Genomic DNA, 19613 nt, shown 5'->3' with positions numbered 1-19613 from the left:
ACTGTTGTACCTGAGGGCTTCCTGGTTTCCCTACTGCTGTGTCTTGCCCATTACATACTGGATTTCTACATTCTTCATCTAACAACATGCAGCTTTAGTAATTCCTCTACAGAATACTAGTCTGCCAACAGCACTGTCCAAGAGCAACACCCAGAGGCTAAATATATCGCTACAGAAACTCTGAACATTTTAACCATTTTTTTTTTCTGAGAAAAGAAAAGCTTCATAAAGATAAACAACAATTTCCTGTAGAAATAAAGACCTGACAAAACTCTTTCAATGGTAATGTTAACAGAAAAGCAAGTAGGCAAACCCACTCAAAATGGCATTTTTATAGCTACTGTGAACAATGAGAACAGATGATTTACAGACACACACTTATGTAGAGCAGACAGATAAAAAGTAAGTTTTGCAACATGCATGTGTATAGCATCCTGGTTAGCAGAGCAGCACTGCAAAAGAGCAACTAAAATGATGCTCTCCTGAAAGTTAATTGCCTTTTGCAAATGCAGAAAAACAGAAGAGCGGCAGCCTGCTCCCCATTTCCTTGACCAGCTGTCAAAGTTTTTTCTTCTTCAATCTTGAAGGCAGTTGCTGCAGAAACACCTTGAGTACTGAACAACCTGCAACTAAAAAGGTAATACCCTAGAGCATCTCTAACAGGAATATCTAACCTACAATTGCAGCCAGAAGGGGGACAGAAGACTGGATACGAAAGCGAGTCGCTACAGCTTCATCTTAAATACTTCTGGCATCTAATATGACTATATCCTGTAAATTTAAAGCCTACGTAACAGACAAATAAAAAAGACTGACAAACTAAGAACACAATCAGGAACACCACACTTACATCTCTGAACTCTTATTTAGAATCAAATGTACTCTGAAGAAAATGCAGTTAAGGTTATGTAACCCCAAAACATGACTGCACCTACCCAACTTTTTATATTTTGAGATTTCAAATCAGGACAACTGATTTCATAAATAAACAAAAACACAAGTTTCAATCAAACACATCATGAACAAGTTCCTTATCTACTGGAGTAGGGTCTATCCCATTCTCCTCAGAGTTAATTTTAATTGCATCTTCCTTTTCATCCATCTTCTCAGAATCATGCTCCTTGTGTGGCACGTGCTCTTCACCTGGTTGTGATGAATCTGGAATCACATCAACTAAGAGGAAGCAATCATCTGCCAGCACCTGCTCAGCTGTCAGTCTGTTACAGCAGAACAAATTCCGAAGAAGAGATTTAACTTTATCATCCTACAAACAGAGGTAGAAGAATTTCATCAGCAAAGGAAACAAACGTAATTCCAAACAACAACCAAGTATTAGATGAACAGGTCTCATAAATGCTTGCAGCCCATGGCCCTCACAAAAGTTTGTACCACAGCACTCTCCATGGTCTGCACCCTTCACAGACATGGTGTTTGTTAACAACAGAATAAAAGAAAGCTTTCGGCACCAGGTCTGCCAACTTGGTGCCAGCAGACTTCACAGAAGAGCATAAGTTATGTTTTAAAACACTAGCTTCTCAGCATTTTAGAGAAATACAGAATCATAGAATGGTTTGGGTTGGAAGGGACCTTAATCATCATCCAATTCCACTCCCCCACACCCCGCAATGGGCTCTTGAAGTCTGCCTTTCTACTGAGAAGGAACAGAATGGGTGCCATTCACCTTCTACAACATCAACTTTTAACTCTGTTCTATTGATTTCTTGCAGAGCAATAAAGTAAGAAAAAAAATGAAGTAATGGGAGTAATGGGCTCTAAATCAACAGCAGCTGTTTTGCTATTAGGCCATCACTTACACTCAAGCTGTTTGAACTTCTCAGAAGGGATTACGTGCCTAAATGCTTAGCATATTAACAGTGCTAGACTCCATGCATAAAACACAAGAACACGGCTGCTACACATATGCATGTCAGCTGTTGAGGAAGGAAGGGCACACACTGGATTTGAACAAGGGGACTGCAAGAAAATCTCAAATGATAATCTAAAGACATAGATTAATAAAAACCAATGTAAAAATAATCTTCCCACAAGGGGGCGCTCATGTTTGTAGCCGCTGCAAGCCAGCATCGCCTCTGACCTGGGTCAACAGAACAGCAAAGCACAAGATACCTGCGCACCACCCCTCAGCTATCTCCGTTTCACCCAGACAAAAATCTATGATGCAAAGGAATGTACACAAATTGTCAAAAATCTGGAGACAGAAACAAGCAGACAATTTCCAACTTTCCCACTGACCGGCACAGTGACTCAAGAGAGACCGCCCCTCTCTCCAGATAATCTGAAATCTGGGTGGAAAGACAAGATCTGAAAACTGTTGAACTTGCAGGCACACAGGACTGTTAAATGGTTACAAAACATTCAAAACGCTTAAAAGAGAATCTCTAGTTAAAAACATTCAAACATTTGATGCACTGAAATGCAGAAGTAAATCATGCGTACACGCTTCCTTGGTAGAATTAAAAATGAAGAAAGCCCACGCATTTAAAGAGCTTGAAAAGTTTTGTACTTCCATATTCCCACTTCAAAAAAAAATATCAAAATATCATCAGCAAGTTTCCCCTTTTCACCATTTTCTCACACTAAGGAAACCTAAAACGGATCCCTTAAGTAATACTGCTGTAGGACAACATTTCATTGCGTTTACTCCAGCTGATTTGATCTTATTTACTCCTTTTAATAAATACACAAAACTGAATGCTGAAGTACGCTGAATACTGAAGCTCAGCATGGTGAAACGGAAGGTACAAGATCACGTCTCTAATCACTGCTTCTCCTCAACAGCTACATAAAATTAATATCCCCTTGTTGAAACTTAATGTTGCTTTCCTGCATTAATTTTACATTTCCTGAAAACAAACAAAAAAATTTAATGGTTGCAAGCATACAATTCCTCTAGGCATGAGACTGAGATGGAAGGGAAATTACCAGCCTGTCAAGGGCCTGCAGATGGGCATTGAGATTAATTCTGAATAAGCTGATTAAAGATAAAGTCCTTAAAAGCAAAATAGATTTTCCCCAAGAACTGGGACAAGGATTAACAGCCAGAGGTCTTCGAGATTCCCCAAGAAACTGTTGAAATATATTTATTAGTATTACATTTCTTAGTAGAACCCTCACGGATGTTCCTGTGAACTGCAGGAAGAACAAACTGCTTTGCAGCAACCTTTGACAGTTTGTGCACATGCACGCACATGTATCCAGGATGAATCCTTAAACTACCAACAAAGATGCATTGATTAGGATTGCATCACCTGGCAACGTTTTTAAAAAAGAAAAAAGCTGCTTCTTTTTATCAGTGAAAAATTATTAAGAAGCTTGCTCTTACTGAGAACTGTAAAATGAATGAATCCCTGCTAAGAACAATAATGAAGAACATTTGTTCTTCAGATAAAAGCAGATATTGCACTTCAGAAGATACTTATAAGAAAAGAACAAAAAATAGTAAGGGAAGCTGAAACCAGCCACTTATGCAGAAATCTTACAAGCAAAGTGAACCAATTCCTATTTTTATGTCTCAAGTAACTCTTTTCTATTTCCTCAAACAAGTTTTCCTTATGTGTGAAAGAAAGTTAGTTTCTTTCAGAATCTAAGGATTATTATGCACAACCCTAAATGATGCACTGGACAGATGCCTCTGTGCAAGTTTGTGTGTAATATTTTTAAAATCCTACAGTTTGTACTAATGATCACAGAATCATGATGAATCGTTAAGTACTGGATCTTCTTTCCTACAGCACTACACGTTTCATGAGAATCATTTATTTTTTAATAAAAAATGAGCAACCATAATGAGGAATAAGAAATGCTATTTACACGAAGACCTCACTGCTCAAATGCTACGTTTTTTATTCCTTTATTTTTCACGATAGTGTCACACTGGAATTAACTTTCCAGACGGATTTGGTAGGCAGTCCTGTGCTTTAATAGTAGCGATTTCAACACTGGAGAACACGGCTGAAAGTTATTAAAGAGACACTGTACAGGAGATCAGTGATCTAATGGAACAAAATTATTTAGAGCACTGTGCTATGCAGTGATACACAAGTTACCTGGCCTTGACATTGGAAGCACTACAGCTGTGTTAGCCTAATACTGTATCATGACAGTTTCTGAGCTTAAATAAAAGAGGATACACTAAGCTCAGAATGAACACAACTCTAGTAAATGCAGACCAATTTTTGCACCATGTTATCCTAGATAGCTTTGCAAAGCACTCACGTCATTAATACAGAAGTACAACCAATAAAAAGAGGGATTTATTAGGGTTTTGTTTTCCCTTGCTAAAACAACCAAAACTTACCTGGCCAACAGCGACTCTACTGTTTCATTCTACACTTTCCACTTGAAGTATTTTTCTACTTTTCTGAGTAGTATGGAGACTTACCTCTAATTCCTATATTCCTTAGAGAATTCTGTTTATTAACACTTCACTTAAAAACTAAACAGCTTGCAGGGTTTTTATAATAGTGTAGGACATGATTTAAAGAGTCTCACAACCTTCTCAAATCCAAAATCAAAGCTATCAAAAAAAAAAACTCAAAGGCAAAGTTATCACTAAAAGAGAGATCAAAAGAAAAAGCATGATGTGAGAAATATATCCCAGTAATTAAAAATCACAAGGGTAACCCACTCAAAGGAGGTGGGAAGGGCAAGAAGACAAGAACAGGTAACTAAAAGAGTCCAGCAGAAGTTTGAGGTAGAAACTAGTCTAAGCAAGCTAGTGATTTGAAAAAGGCCCATAAACCTCCCAAAGAATTTCTTTAAGCTATATATGTTGGCATAAAAGTTGGAAACACGTAAGAGATAAGAAGAAAAAGGAATCACCTGTAGCAAACATAGAAGTTGAAAGCAGGCAAGAGAAAAGGTCTTAAGTCCTGGCCTGAGGACTGAAAGCTTATGGGAAAGAATAAACCTGTGTGCCTTCATATTTCCAAACTTAATTGTCCAACTCTGAAGACAATCCTTTGCTTTCCGATAGGTAGCATCCCATCTCTTGGATGTTAATCATGAGTAGACAACTTTATAGCCTTCTCCTTTATAGCCTATGCCTTTGTCAACCTGAATATCTCTTTCCTTTGGTTTATTTTCCTCCAAGGCATAGAGAAGGCCATAAAATTACCTACTTCAAAGGTGGGGACCTAAGTTGGGAAATACGAAGGCACGCAGGTCTACTCTTATTTTCAAAAGTCATCAAGACATTGGGCAAGGGTCAGTTTCAAAAAACAGACTGAAAATATAGTTCAAGGTGGCAATAGTTGCTAGCACAGGCCAGGCATAGAACAGTGGCTGACAGAAAACAGTGAAAGCAGCAACATTAGATCTCATCACTTGAGGTCCTCTCACATCTCTGCACTTGTTTGAGGCATTTAAGAAAGCTTACATTTCACACACACAAAAAAAAAGCAGAAGATAAAGGGTACAATGTGACTTTACAACTGCATTAAGTGATTAAAAGCAAAATTGGCTGTTTTATTAATGCTCAGGAATTGTGCAATTATTATGTAGAAGACAGAAGAACAAAGCCAACTTCCCTGACTTCGGAAAAGACAGGCTTCTAACTCCAATACCTCCTTCAAGGCACGACTCTCAATGATTTATTCCCCGAGTCTGTAACTTGGTGTCACTCAATTAACAGTTATCTATGAAGTTGTTCCTTCTGAGGTTGGACTTAATATTTAAGAAAATCCTGGGATTTTATACCTTCTCAAATATTACTTTATTTTTACTTGATATTTAGAATATCCAAATCAGAACATTTTCTCAACCCAACACTTACAATCAATTTTTGTTTTTCCTTTAAAAAAAGGTATCAGTTAATCACCTCTAAACAAGACCAATCTAATCTACCTCATCTGACAATCAACATACCATACCAACCACATCCACCTCAGGTGTTCCATCTTCTCTTATGCCAAATTCCTGGTTTTGAATGCAAAGCTGTAAATTAAAAGATACATAACATGTAACATTGTTTTACCCTTTAGTTTAACAAATATCAGTCAAGGAGATTCCATGTTTCAAGTGAAAATGGACTGTTGTGAAAAATGGGCAGGGGAAAGCTTTTTTGTAGTTTCACAATAGGGTAAAATACATAAGTGGCTCACATTCGCCTTACACAGGAAAAAAACAATAAAAACAGTATCCGAGAAGAAACTTTTGGAAGTCAAAAGAAATAGACTTTTTAAAACATGACTCGAAGTCCATGCCTAATCTGTACATTTAATTATATAACCCACAGCATCTCTTAAAGAAGATGAAGTCTGCTGTAAAACAGCAAACATGAACCCTACATCCATAAGCAAACTGAAGTTTCCCCAGCCCTTATTAACGCCTAGAACCATGCCTGTATACAGCATTTTTCAAAATCCTGCTTGCAAGTTGAGCTGAAAATGCCTCTATTCTGTACAATTATAAAAACAATGAGAAGAAGCGTGTGTTTTGTCAGGGCTGGGCTCCTGTGACACAGAGCAGCTGAAAACTCACAAAACCCCTGCTTCCATCTTAGAAGTAGTAGGGCTGCTCAACGAGGGAGAACACAATTTCAGGTGTCTGCCATCAAACTAGCAATTGCTGAACATAAGACCAGAATATGAACTAGAATATTCCATCAAATGATCAATACAACACCAAGACGGAGCTGGAGATTTGTTACACGTGGATTAACATGAAATTCAGCTGGAAAGCTTGGAGATCAGTTTTCAGAAGACTGCAGATCTTGCTGCATCCCAGATATTCTCTTCAAGCAGAGCCAGCCATTGCTAGCCCTCCATTTGTTATGGTGGTTTAAGTTTTTGTTTGTTTTGTTGGTGGTAGGTTTTTTTGCTTTACACTCACTTTATTCATTTCCGCTTGTAAAAAAAATTTTTTTTTTTTGAACAGAAGATTTGACTAGTGGCACTGAAAATGTTCCAACAAAACCGTACCACATTAATAAGCATCTACAATATTAAGCTACATTTTAGTTCCTCTATTTCAGTAGAAAAATTACTTAATTTTACGCAACTGCTCTATATTGGGACAAAAAGATAATGAAGAATGACTTTTCTAAGAACCAGCTTCATCTTCTCAGCACAGGTAACTGATAATGGCTACTGATCAACTTGTGGCTTATGTCCCTATCACAGAGTGTTTGAAGATAGCTTCAGCCATCCCTTCTGTGCCACAGGATCATTGCGCAGCTGATGGAACTGCCAGCGTCACTTATCTGAACCCCAACTGGTACTCAGTGAACCAGCTCCAATGGATCAGGTGCAAAAATCACTGCGTGGGAACATCAACACTTGCTTGGTAGCTCATCACTTTTAAAAAAGTCTAAGAGATTTGAAGTTTTCCATTTGGAACACATGACACTGGGACCCTGAGCTGAGGAGGCAGCAAAACACTAAGAGAACACAAAAAGGAGTAGGAAGAGGAGATGCCGCATAATGTGCGACCTAACACAGAAAAGCAGACTGCTTTCTCCTCCCTGACGCAGCACACACTAAGGAACAGAACACCCATCTAAGGATAGGGAGGATGTCCTGAAGGATATCCTTCACCAGGGCTAAAGTCCTACCCTTACCCAAATCAAAAGATAGAGATGATGAACACACTGCCTCACAGGCAAGGGCACAAGAAAAGAATCAAATAGGGTTACAAGGATGAATGAGAAGCAGGGGAAGAACTTACAATCCCCAGAATGAGGAACAAAAACACAGTTTTTGGTCATGTAACTACAAATTACATTGTATACCTTACAGAAAAATGCACCGCCTTCTGCCCATAAACTCCCATTTATTCCACACCTACCACTCAGTTTAAAATATGCACACTCACTTCTCCAAAACATTCGACGTAGAATTTGAAAATAACATTCATCTATTGCTGTTTATGAAGCCTGCTACAGTTCCTCAGTTTTGTAAGAAACTCTCTCATAAGCCATAACTTACCCAGAACAGAAGGCAGCCGTAAGCATACATGTCAGAGGCTGGAGAAGCTGGCTGTCCCATCTTCAGTTCAGGAGAAACTAAGCTCAGGGAACCAACGACCATTGTGCTTGCAACAGCACGTTGTTCCTATGGGGAAAAAAATTGTACTCTTTAAGTGAAACCAATAGCAGATCGAAGGGGAGGTATCTCCCTCTCTAGTTTAATGGATCAGACAACTTTATCATAGCATTCTGTGCTGACCCCGAATGAAACGTAAAATCCTCCTTTATTGGTGGAAAATATGGGGTGTAAAGGAGAAAGGAAATAGTCACATATCTATCATCTGTACCTGTAATAGAAAAATAGTGCTGGCAGACTTTACTCCACACTGGAACTATTAAAGGTCATAAGGTAATAAAGAATACAAGTTACAAAACTTCTCAAATTAGAAGAAAAAATACAGAAAATGGTTAAAGACATTCAGTACTACTTTCGAAAACTTTAGTTCTATTATCAGTTCTGCCAGTTTTCCCATTTTCCCCGTCCACCTGGCCTTCACTTGAAACTAGCTACTTCCTTCTTCCCCATTTCCAGGGTATTTTAGGACTGCCTACTGCCACAATAAAAGCTAGACCCTGAGTTTCAACCTCTCTCCATGACTGTAGCCACCACCAGCTACAGCCAGACTGGAGGAGACAAGTCTCCAGATTGCCAAGAGTATTCAGCAACACAGCTCTGCTCATCAATTCGTGATCAAGCAGAAAGCACAACCATTGAGCAGTGCTGTGACACTTCCCATAGAGCAGGCACAAACTGATCCAGGCTGTGAACCACACGCGGAACTTTCCTGCTCCATTATAACCTAGCTGCAGGAAGGAATAGAGATGAGGCTCTCCTCAGCTCTTGCAGCCTTCAGATGGCACCACCTACACGGTGTATGACCTTTCAGAAAATTCAGCTGGCAACATTTTTAGAACATCTCTCCTTTGCATGCTGAAAGCAGAAATCTGCTTGTTGTCCAAGCATGACACGCTTCATTAAGATTAACAGAGAATGCACTGACAAAACAGAGATCAAGATTCTCAAAAAAAAATATTTTTATTATATATATGTATTATATTAATATAATGACATAATGTAACACAATAATATTATATAAACATTGCTATAAAAAATAAGCAAACATGAAGACCTCTAGCACCCAAATATGCTCAAATCAACTTCAGTTTAGAAAGTCAAAATGTGACAACAAGATACACCAGTAGTGGAGAGACTTTGCCATGTAAACTAAGTAAAACAGTAAGGGAGTAGATTGTATTCTTAAAGAACATTAGGCTTTCCCCAAGAATGATTATGAAATTCTTTACTACAGAAACCGAGGACTAAAGAAAAATACATACAAATACAGGTATGTTTATATAAGTTAATATGTGTAATCTTGTTAGTTTACTGAGACAGATTAAAACACATAGTAGAACCTCATTACCTATCACACAGAAAGGCAAAGTCTTCGTACAAGAGCTAGATTATTCTTTCCTCAAACAAGTTCCTACCCTCACCTCTGCTGATGCTGATTACCAATAAATATAGAAGAGAGCCAACTAGCAAGTACTGCAACTTCTGTATTTTTCTGTTTGTTTTCCTTAACAAGGGCTCATGCTCCGTAATTCTTCTCTTCCACATCCAAGATTAGATTGTGTTTACAAAAATCTCAGCAAGACTCAAACCACCCAACCCTATTCAGAACATGAAACAGGAATCCTACTGCAGAGCACAATGTTTATCAATAGATCTTATGTACTTCATCTATTTTGATACGTAACTGACTAAAAGTCACTAGGTTGTTTTTTTTTTAGTTGGTTTTTGTTTTACCTCTGGTTTAGCAAAATCAAAGTCTCCAACAATTCCTTGTTTCCGATTCACAGCAAAAATGTTGTTTCCATGCAGAGATCCATGTACTATATTAGCTCCATGCAATGTTTGCAGGCCTTGGGCAACTCCTTTCATCACTTTTAATGCCTCCTAATGATTTAATTTTGGTGTTTATTACAAAGATAGTTATGGAAGAACCAAAAAACAACATCTAATGTTTCTATTCCAAAACTAAGACAGATTTTATTTTTTTATTTATTTAATTTTAAGATTGCACATATACAAAGTTCCTGACAATTGTTTCATAAAGTATGGATTAATTCCCAGTAAGATTGTGATGACCTGCACAGCCAGTCATCTGATTGTTTTGTCTCACAAACAAAACGTAATCACTGGTTAACAATTCACTAGCATTAAACAAAAATAAACAAAAATAAAACCATGTAATATATTTTGGGATATGTATATTTACGAGTGCCTCCAAGTTAACAAGCAGAAGCTTTTGAGTCGTCAAACATAGCTAGGGAAAAAACTGTACTGGCTTCTAGCTACTGCTTCTTTGAGAAAGGTTGGCTGGCCAAAATGCCAATGAACGGTGTGGGAAGGAGGGAAAGGAAAGGGAAGAGAGAGAAGAACACCTCCTGCGCACACATACACACCCCAAGGCCTCCCCCCGCCATAAGTCCTCTAAACTTCAAGACAAGAATGCCTGCACTTACAAATTTAACGTATTCACTCTAGAATTTTTGAAGTGTAATAGCAGTACAGCTGAGGCACTGATTTTAATAAAAGAAGAAAGTGTATCCAAGTAAAATCTCTTTTACAAAATGATAGCCTACTGCTTGACCAAATGCTAGTCAAGCTATGTTAGGCAACTCTGTACAGTCACTGGCAGCCACCAAAGGAAGAACACTGCTCACACACCTCCGGCAGCATAATATACAGTACAATGTTAAGAGTTCAGTCCAAACACATAAAAAGGAAAATGCTGGTAATCTCAGTTATACTTACTTGTAAAGTCAGAGGTGTATCAGCCTGTAAAGCTCGCAGACTTGCCCCTGGGTAGTATGGGACCATTAAATACACCAGAGGATCAGACTTTAACAACAAAAACAAACAAAAGTTTAAGAATACATTGTTTCCGCTATCAGGAACACTGGAAAATTGAACATGCCTTAAAGATGTGTGATATATCAATTGATGTTTACTAAGAAAATAGTTCATCTAAACTGAAGTCAGAAATATTTTTCTGATTCAATACTCCGACTGAAAAAAATATCAAAGCCTTAAATTCCAACTTAAAAGTTCTTCTGCTTAAACTTAAAACAAAAAGCAAAACAAAAAACACAACTAAACAACAACAATAAACAAGCAACATTATCGATTTGAATCTTGCCTTGCAGAAAAGAAGAAACAACAGTTGTAATAAGCCAGATTTCTCCTTTTGTTGATTCCAGGCCCTGTGATACTTGGCAACTCTTTCAATCACTTTGCCTTCTGAGCTCACATCTACAGAGTATCCCTGAAAAACAAAACAAATACCCAAACTCTTACTCCTAATGTCTGTAACACTACTGCACGACACTTTTTTAATTGAAGAAAGGCAAACCATTAGGTTCCATCAAATAACTCTCTTCTATTTATCACAAAACTCAGTAACAACTGTCATAGATTGCTTTCATATTTATTAACACTTAGAAAGTCTGTAACAACAAAACAAGAAGCAAGTCTCCCATTTAAGAAGTATTAGGTAAAAAAAAAAAAAAATCAACTATGCCTCCCGTGATACTATAACCCTTGGTTTCTCAATTGCTAGCACACTGGAGAAGAAAAAGAGCAAGGGGAGCACAGCAGTTCCTGAAGTTTCACAGTGATATATCATCTGGAAGACAAAACAGCATTTGCATTTTTGGAAAAAAGAGTAATGAACAAGTTAAAGGGTTCACCAAATACGAGAAAGAACAGACAGCAGAGGGGATGCACTGCTCACTACAGCTGCCCTCAAAAGAAGTGAAAAATCAGCAAGTAACAGGAAAACAATCCAGACAGAGAACAAGGTCTTGTGTTCTACAGGCCCTGACAAAAAACGCGTATCAGAAAAGGGTTGTTAAATGCAGAAATACAAAAGGAACAGCAGAGTTCATTCAGAATCAGCACATTCCCAGGTCGGGATCTCACCTGCAGCGCTAACTGAAAGCCAGGACCAACATTACCTTTAGAAGAACCTTCTGATCCTGAATTTCCGAACACACTAACGGCCGCTTTGTGCTCAGCTCCTTCATGGGCTCAGCATCTAAAAGGTCTCGCTCCAGGCTGTGCGACAGAAGTCCACCTGAATTCTGAAGCACACATACACACAGATAGCCAGAATAAGAGTACAGTATTAACAGCCAGCAACACTCACAGGCTCTAACTCTCTCTTCTCTTCCTCAATCAACTTAACAAAGCACAAACACAGTGGGGACTTGTTAAAAATGAAGTTACCGCATCTGTTAGCGAGAGGCTGGCTGCACACAAAATGCCACTGTAAGGCAGCTAACAAAATACTGATCACCACCCAGAAGGGCAGGGAGTGGGAGACACAGCCATGAGAGTGCCTTAAACAATAACTGACAGTAGATTCGATCACAACCTCAGCTTACCATATAGCTTAAAATTCCTGCTTCTGGATAAAGAAGGGGCAACTCAGGGAACCACTTCTGTACCAAGAAGGAAAGTTTCTCCTGAATGAAGGAAACAAGCTTCAGGTCATTAGCTTCTGACACCATATACACCAACATTTGCCATGTTCAGACCAGGACATTCAAATGGATATCCATGCCTGTTCCACTTTCAGTAGCACCATGCAAAATAAGACAGGGAAGGGACAACACCCCATCTCGCACACTAATACAGCATTTCAATATGCATAGATAGATTTTGGAAAGCTCTAAGGGTCAATAAAGTTAAGGCCTTGAAGAGCTCATGTGCTATGAAGGAAAGACATCCCCTTTTTTTCCTAAAACAGGCTTTAGTAGGCCTAAACAAAGGACACAGCTTCACTAGAACTAAACAAAAGAAAACAGAAATCAAGTAGTAACGTAGATCGAACCACTCAAGCATCTACAGATCTCACACAACCATAATGCAAGGTAACTATTTTGCACAAATGCCATGTCTGCAGAGGTAAGATACATCATCATCACAATCCCTGGTACTCTTCTACTTCCTTAAAGGTGATGGTTTCAATTCTTCCCTCCATACAGAGGACTTAGAAAAAGGGTGATCTCCTTCACTTCAGGATAAAACCCTGTTTTACTCCACTGCTAAGTAAACATTTGCCTTACTTGCACAGAACAGTCTGTCTTCAGTAACTGAGCTTACACTTTAACCTGCAGCTCTTCTGGGTCAAGAACTGCAGCTCACATTTTCTCTCACTTCACCCCATTTGGGGGAGGGGAAGGGGATGCAAAGAAGTGTCTGAAGAGACTATGTCCAAACAGAAACAAAAAAAAAAAAAAGAATCGATCAGCCTCCCTTCTGTCTCCCAGAGATTTTGCCAAAATAGGGCCACCTTAACATTCAACACTAAAATTTAAAAAATGGGATTTTTGTATCCACGTCATACGTTAAAAGCAACTGAAATGCAGATGTGCCTCGCAGAGCTTTATTTTAGCTGTCTAAATAATTTAATACTTACATATTCTTCACGTTCCTTGTATATTTCCTGAAGAACCCCATTTCGCAGAGCAGCAATTTCCTCTTTTATTCTTGTCATTTCAAGCTCACTGCAATCATCAGACTGCGTTAGGAATAACAAAGTTAGCATACAATTCCCATTCTGCTATTATACCAAACAACAGTTATCTACTATATCAGGATTAAAAAGCAGTTTCATTATCACAGTTCTGGAGTTAAATGCATTGTGAAGTTTCAGTCTCCATCCTGGAAACCCAAGGGATTCTCTTAGAACCTAATCACAGGAAAAGGCGCACCATTTATTTACATAACAGACAAAATGTTCTAGCCCTTTGCCTACTCGTTTCTTAAGTCAAAGAGCTTTTTTTTGTTTAAAGAAATTAGCTGACCCCATATAATCATAACAGAAACACCGTTCGTCTACCAGCAAAGCTACGTTCCTTAATTCATTCACTTTTTTCTTCCGTAAGTGCAAATTTGCCTCATGCCACCTCATTTATCAGGAACCCTTTTACCAGTGGCTTTCATTTTAAATCCCTCTTGGAAGCTCACTGCCCCTTCACAATGCTTACAAAGACACACATGCAGGTTTCCTTTCCTTAAGCATCTCCAGAGTAATTAATGTGTGATCTATGCACTTGTGACATCATCAGTGCTGTTTATTTGATTTAGAGGTAATATTTGCATTCTTTCAACTTCTTTGAGGGGCAAGTGGGAACCCTGAAAATTGGAACAGACATTGACTTCTGCCTCCAAAAGGGAGGCACACGCGTTATGAACGAAGCGGACATGGCTCAGAAGGAAAGCTTTGCAGGTTAAGGTAGAAGTCTAATTTACTTGCTGTTACACACTTGAACAGAAGAGGTAAGACAGACCAACTCCAGGAAAATGAGCACTACGCACACAAGTATCACCCTGCAGAGTGATGAGTGTCACAGGCATTACAGAAAAAGTAAATCACACAACCAGCAGGGTAAAAACAGCAGGACCAGACTATGCAGTGCTTCGCAGTGACGGCCACCAGAGGGACCCCTTCCCTTTCCTTCCCAGAAGGGCTCCTTTCAGAGCTGTCCCAGACTTTACGGCAGCTGCATTTTGCGAAGGATTTCCCATGATTTTTAAGATAGTGTTACCTAACTGCAGTTCCTAGCTTGACATGAAGAAAATGCAGGTATTTAGCTCCTCACACAGCTAGTTAAAAGCATCGGTAGTGTGGCTAGGGACTGAAAAAAATGTCTATATAAAGTTAAAAGCAAATTCAGCTCCAGCAACTAAGTCTTGACTGAAGGGACACTTGAAGAACGTATCTTTGAAGCACAGAAGGCACAAACTGTTCCATGTAGTTACCACTGATTTGGACAAAGTTCATGTTCCTAAACGAATCTGAAATAACAAAAACTGTAACGTTTCCATACTTCCTCAAGGTTGTTCTTTTCAGCCAGTTTCCATCTTAAATGGGCCTTCAAGCTTTTCACAGTTTTTTTAATTGATAATAAGTTGTCAATATTAGGACTTTTATTCAGCCATTCCTCAGCTTGTTTTTTGAACTAGGAAAAAAAACAGAAAAAACATTCAAGCATTCTGTTTTAATATGCTTTAATCCAATACATTAGAGAAACTGCCCTAAGCCTATCTGAATTCAGTTTTCAGGGTTTTTCCCACAAAATAGTGTTTTACTGTGTTTCGTTTTAATGACATTAACGACCTCCTGGAAGACACTCTACTTAACCTTAGCTCCCTTAAGTTACATACTACAGATTTGTAATGAATCCAGAGATTCCAGCTTCCATCATTAAAAAAAGACAAGAAAACCACACAAACACACCACGCCTTGCATTTAGCTGAAACAAAGCCTTGGCTGAGGTAACGCACAACTGTTATTCTCAAACTTTAACCCAACCAATCTCTCATCACCAACTTACACCTAGAATTTCCATTATAAAATTAAAGAGAAAAAACAAAAGTGCATCTTTTAAAAAAGCGTCAGAAAGTGCTACTAATACAGGTCAGTGTGACAGAAATAAGGCATAAACTAACCTCAACACTGGCCAAGTATCTGTTCTGTATGACAGTGATCAGATTCTGCTCTTGACGTACTTTATGCACAACTTTACTGTATGCACTCATAATTATTCTCTTCTCTGCCTCACCATGCTCCTAGATTGAATTATAGACACAGAGTGATATTAAAGGTTGAGTCATTCTCCATTCATACAATCGATGTTCCATATGTAAAACCTTTACTGAGAAATTCCACTGTTACTGGAAAAACTTGTCTATCAGTTTTTCCTCTTCTTAAAGACGACGAAAGGAGAAATTAGCAAGTGTAAGAGTTCATCCAATAGTTTCAGGAAAATAAAATTCATCAGCACTTCCATGCAGAGGATCCATTTCATATTCCACATGCTATGAAGGAATTTTTTTCATTTAATGTTTTTGAGGATAGAACGGTTTAATAGATACGAAGCATCAAAGTAAGCAACCATTCTTGCAAAGGAGTCACTGGTTCTGTTGCAGATAGTAGTCAGAAGCAGGATAAACTGTTGGTGTGCTGTTCTATGGTTAGAGGACAAATTCAACATTTGCTGGTCATTCTCTGGCACACAAGGGGCTCACTGCAGAGACAATGCAAGTACCTCGAAGAGTCAGCAAAAGAAAACCGAGGAAACACTGAACAGGAAAGGTAAAGAACTGGAGAAAAAGTTAACGCAAGCATCAGAAAAAGACTCCCAGTGAGGCAAAAACACTTGCTCCATGCAAAAAGGAGATGTATACCATTTTGTCACTAAGACTGGAAACAGAAAGTTTATCCATAAACATCCACAAGATACAACAGAAACTTACTTATCTGTATTTTCAGCACAAGCACCAAAACTCAGAGCACCTCAAAGAAACGTATGAGCTTCTCTGTGCATACAGAGGGAAACACCGGTTTTCTCAGTATCTCTTAGTTAACTAAGTCACAGAGTTGAGTTCCTGTAACCCCAATCTGTCCTCTGCCTGTTGCCTAGAAAACATTCTTTTCTCTCTAAGGAGCAACCTTAGTGACTTTTTAATCATACTTCCACAAAGAAAAAAAAAAAAAGCTGTTCTGTAGTGAACAAACTTGTCTGCTACGTTAAGAGAAGCCTTAAACTGAAATCAAAGATGTATAAAACATACAGAAATGCTTAGAACTTACTGTTAAGTCAGTCTTCAGTTCTTTGCAAATATTCAACTCGGCCTCTTTGAGAACGTCATCCACATTGACAGCCACTTCCTCTAAATCTGAAGATGCTTCTGATGACAGGTCAAAACACTTCAAAAAAAACAGCCACGTAATTGAAAGTTAGAACTTAGCAAGAAGACAGCAAGAACAGGCAAAAAAATACAAAGAATGAGCACTACTGGAAACCTAATCAGAATTCCTGTCAAATATCACCTTTAACTGCCTGACACTTGAGTGATATAGCAATTTCTAGAACGAATGTAGCCATGATCCACCAAGCAAAAAGTTGAATTGTTCACGGAAAAGTTCAGGTTTGAAACAGGTAAATGAGTTTATCATTACATTAGCAAACTTTAGTCGCTTTTGTACTTCAGTCACTTGCATACATGCAGAATAGCACTTTGAGTTGCACACAGCAAGCACGCAAACCCACCTGCACGTAAGTATGTTTCCCCAGTCTAATAACTAACGTGGCTATAAATATCTGCAAGTAATTCATAAACATTATGCTGCACACAACATGCACCAAGCCCACGCTGCTACTGAACAGCATTTACCATGAGGTTAAGGCACACTGTTACTCATAACATCTGGCCACTGTAAATGGTCTGGGTAAAACAGAATGCAAAATGCAAAAATCTATTCACTACAAAATGGTACAACACTGATGGATTATGCACAATTCACGCGGGCAGGAAGGTTACACTGATACTATCTGAGAATATTTACACATGAGAGTGCAACAGAAAAGGCAATCAAGGAAGCTGGGTCTGCAGGAATAATGAAAGAGCAGCTTACAGTCTTCTCAGCAAGATTAAGAGTTCAAAACTCAGCAAAAACACAGGTATTAAGCACAGAAGCAGAACAGAAAGTTACTTCCCAACTTTGCACCTTCTTTACAAACAGAGCTCAATGATAAAAAGAGGTAAACTGTGGAAGTGGGTTAAGACAAATACCAGGTGTAGACATACTTGCTTCAATGCTCCCAACTTTCTACAACTCAGATCAAAAGAGCCCAAGCATCCATGTGGTATTTCAGCATCAAATATTGTAGGAAATGCCAATAAAAATGGGCAATTTATTTGCATAAGTTCTCCACATTCAGTGTTTCAAATGAGAAAAAAAAATTATGTATTTGCCTGCAACCTGTATCTAGACCATTTTGAGTCAGATTGGCTTCTCCAACAATGTTAAGTTCTCATTTACAGCGCTCTCTCATCTCTTTTAGCAGCATTTATGAACTAGCATCTATTAAAATCTTAAATATTTCTATCCAAAGACTACTTGAAGGGCTACTTGAAGAGACTAATGGAAGTATTTCAGTCACATAAGGATTAGATAGAGTATTAGATATATTAGACAGAGTTATAGTTGCATAAAAGCACTGATCTTTAGACAAAAGACATCCTTTCACATGCAAGCATAAACCCTCACTTAGTACCAGCTCACCGCAAAGGTATGCTAAGCACAGGGATAAATTAGCACTCTGCTCTTCAACACACGCCTTCTCCCCCTGCAAGGAGGCACTGACATGGAGTTCCACTGCTCATATGCACAGGCTCCCTGCCATAGACAGCTGTCCCTACTAACGACTACTGCACACAAGCTTGGTTAGATACAGTGTCATGCTTCATCTTTTTCTGTGACAGGAGAAGTGGACTTACTTGACTTACCTTTAAGATACCACTGAACAAGTCAATGAGAATTTGCAAAGCAGCATCTGTATCGTTTCTGATGTGAACAAACTCCTCCGTTTCAGCACACTTCCATTTAAAGAACTGTTGAAACACTTCCTCGGAGTCATTCACTTCACAAACTTGACCATACACCATCTCCAGAGAAACAGACAATTCCTGTGCATCAAGCAAAGCAAACAAAAACAGCAGGTTTGCAAGCCAAAAGAATTTTGTGACAGTATACTACAGACAAAAATCAAGACATTTAATGCGGAAAGACTTGGTACTACCTCCTGACATAACATTATTTCTATTACAAAATCCTTTCTGCATTAAGTGAGGTATTTTTTATATTCCACTTTCATATCTAGTATTAGCCCATCTATCAGAAAGCATAATGCAGAAAGATCTCACATTACAGGGTCTGATTCTCCCTCCAAAACACAAAGAAAAAACGCCACAAAAAGCTTAGCAGATCATATCATGTCATTCGTATTCTAGTCTCTTCTACCTTATGGGCCGGACTGTGAAGTTATGCTCATTAGGACAAAGAACAAAAAGGGGTTCAGTTTATAATGCACCAGAAAGCAGCCTTCCATGCAACTGGGTAGAAAGTCTAATGCTCAAAAATATTTGAGCTGCAATGATGTTTGCATACAACTTGCTATAGCTCAAGAGGTAAAACTGTCCCTACGAATGGAGATTTGACTGGACAAACCTTTGCTTTTGTAATATGCCACGTCTTTCAGGCTTACAAAAAGAAGCTAGTCACACCAGAAGAGCACCTGCATGTATTCCATCATACTGTCCTCAAGCAAAAGAGTCTTGTAAGTTAAGTCCCATTTCCCCCCATTTATCTTCCATATAAACATACTTCCCTAAAGCATTAGTACCTTTATCAGCAGGATAACAAGGTACCATACAAAGACTGCTCAATGGCCCACATGTACACAAACCAGTCTCCTAAGTGTGACAACTCAAGTTAGGAGGAATAAGCCACTGTAGGCTTCACTGTGCAGCAGAGGAAACACATGCTTACAGGCAGCTAACATGGAACAGCTGACAACTGTTCAGCTCATACCCCAGCCTGCTTTGGAGTAACTTACATACCCATACTCTCAACGTTCCTCTTAACCAATGTAATATTACCACTTGGAAAGCGTGCAGCTAAACCCAACTGCTTGTTTCAGTCCCAGTCAGTTGGACTCAGCTGGGACTGAAGCTTTTGGAGTTTGTCTGTAGTTCAGGCCAGCA

The 19613-nt window shown here is 38.7% G+C and overlaps 1 protein-coding gene across 3 annotated transcripts in view; it reads right to left on the bottom strand.

The window, feature by feature from the left end:
- Positions 1 to 214: 214 nt before the first annotated feature.
- Positions 215 to 19613, bottom strand: part of STK31 (serine/threonine kinase 31) — a 36526-nt gene continuing 17127 nt past the window's right edge. For 2 of the 3 annotated variants that reach the window (XM_040548710.1, XM_040548709.1), the window contains 13 exons: positions 18357 to 18536; positions 16657 to 16773; positions 15513 to 15632; positions 14891 to 15022; positions 13477 to 13578; positions 12440 to 12520; positions 12011 to 12136; positions 11194 to 11319; positions 10809 to 10895; positions 9798 to 9947; positions 7947 to 8072; positions 5887 to 5955; positions 215 to 1264 (listed from right to left, as the gene is read on the bottom strand). In XM_040548710.1, coding sequence (XP_040404644.1) covers positions 1004 to 1264; positions 5887 to 5955; positions 7947 to 8072; positions 9798 to 9947; positions 10809 to 10895; positions 11194 to 11319; positions 12011 to 12136; positions 12440 to 12520; positions 13477 to 13578; positions 14891 to 15022; positions 15513 to 15632; positions 16657 to 16773; positions 18357 to 18536 — 1677 coding nt within the window. In that variant the 3' untranslated portion in view covers positions 215 to 1003. The remainder of the gene's footprint in view (positions 1265 to 5886; positions 5956 to 7946; positions 8073 to 9797; positions 9948 to 10808; positions 10896 to 11193; positions 11320 to 12010; positions 12137 to 12439; positions 12521 to 13476; positions 13579 to 14890; positions 15023 to 15512; positions 15633 to 16656; positions 16774 to 18356; positions 18537 to 19613) is intronic. The other variant, XM_040548711.1, reaches the window with a different exon arrangement.

The sequence above is a fragment of the Cygnus olor genome, chromosome 2 (genome assembly GCF_009769625.2).
Source record: "Cygnus olor isolate bCygOlo1 chromosome 2, bCygOlo1.pri.v2, whole genome shotgun sequence".
Classification (NCBI taxonomy): Eukaryota; Metazoa; Chordata; class Aves; order Anseriformes; family Anatidae; genus Cygnus; species Cygnus olor.
The sequence above is the reverse complement of the archived record's forward strand: the minus strand, read 5'-3'. Positions and strand labels throughout refer to the sequence as shown.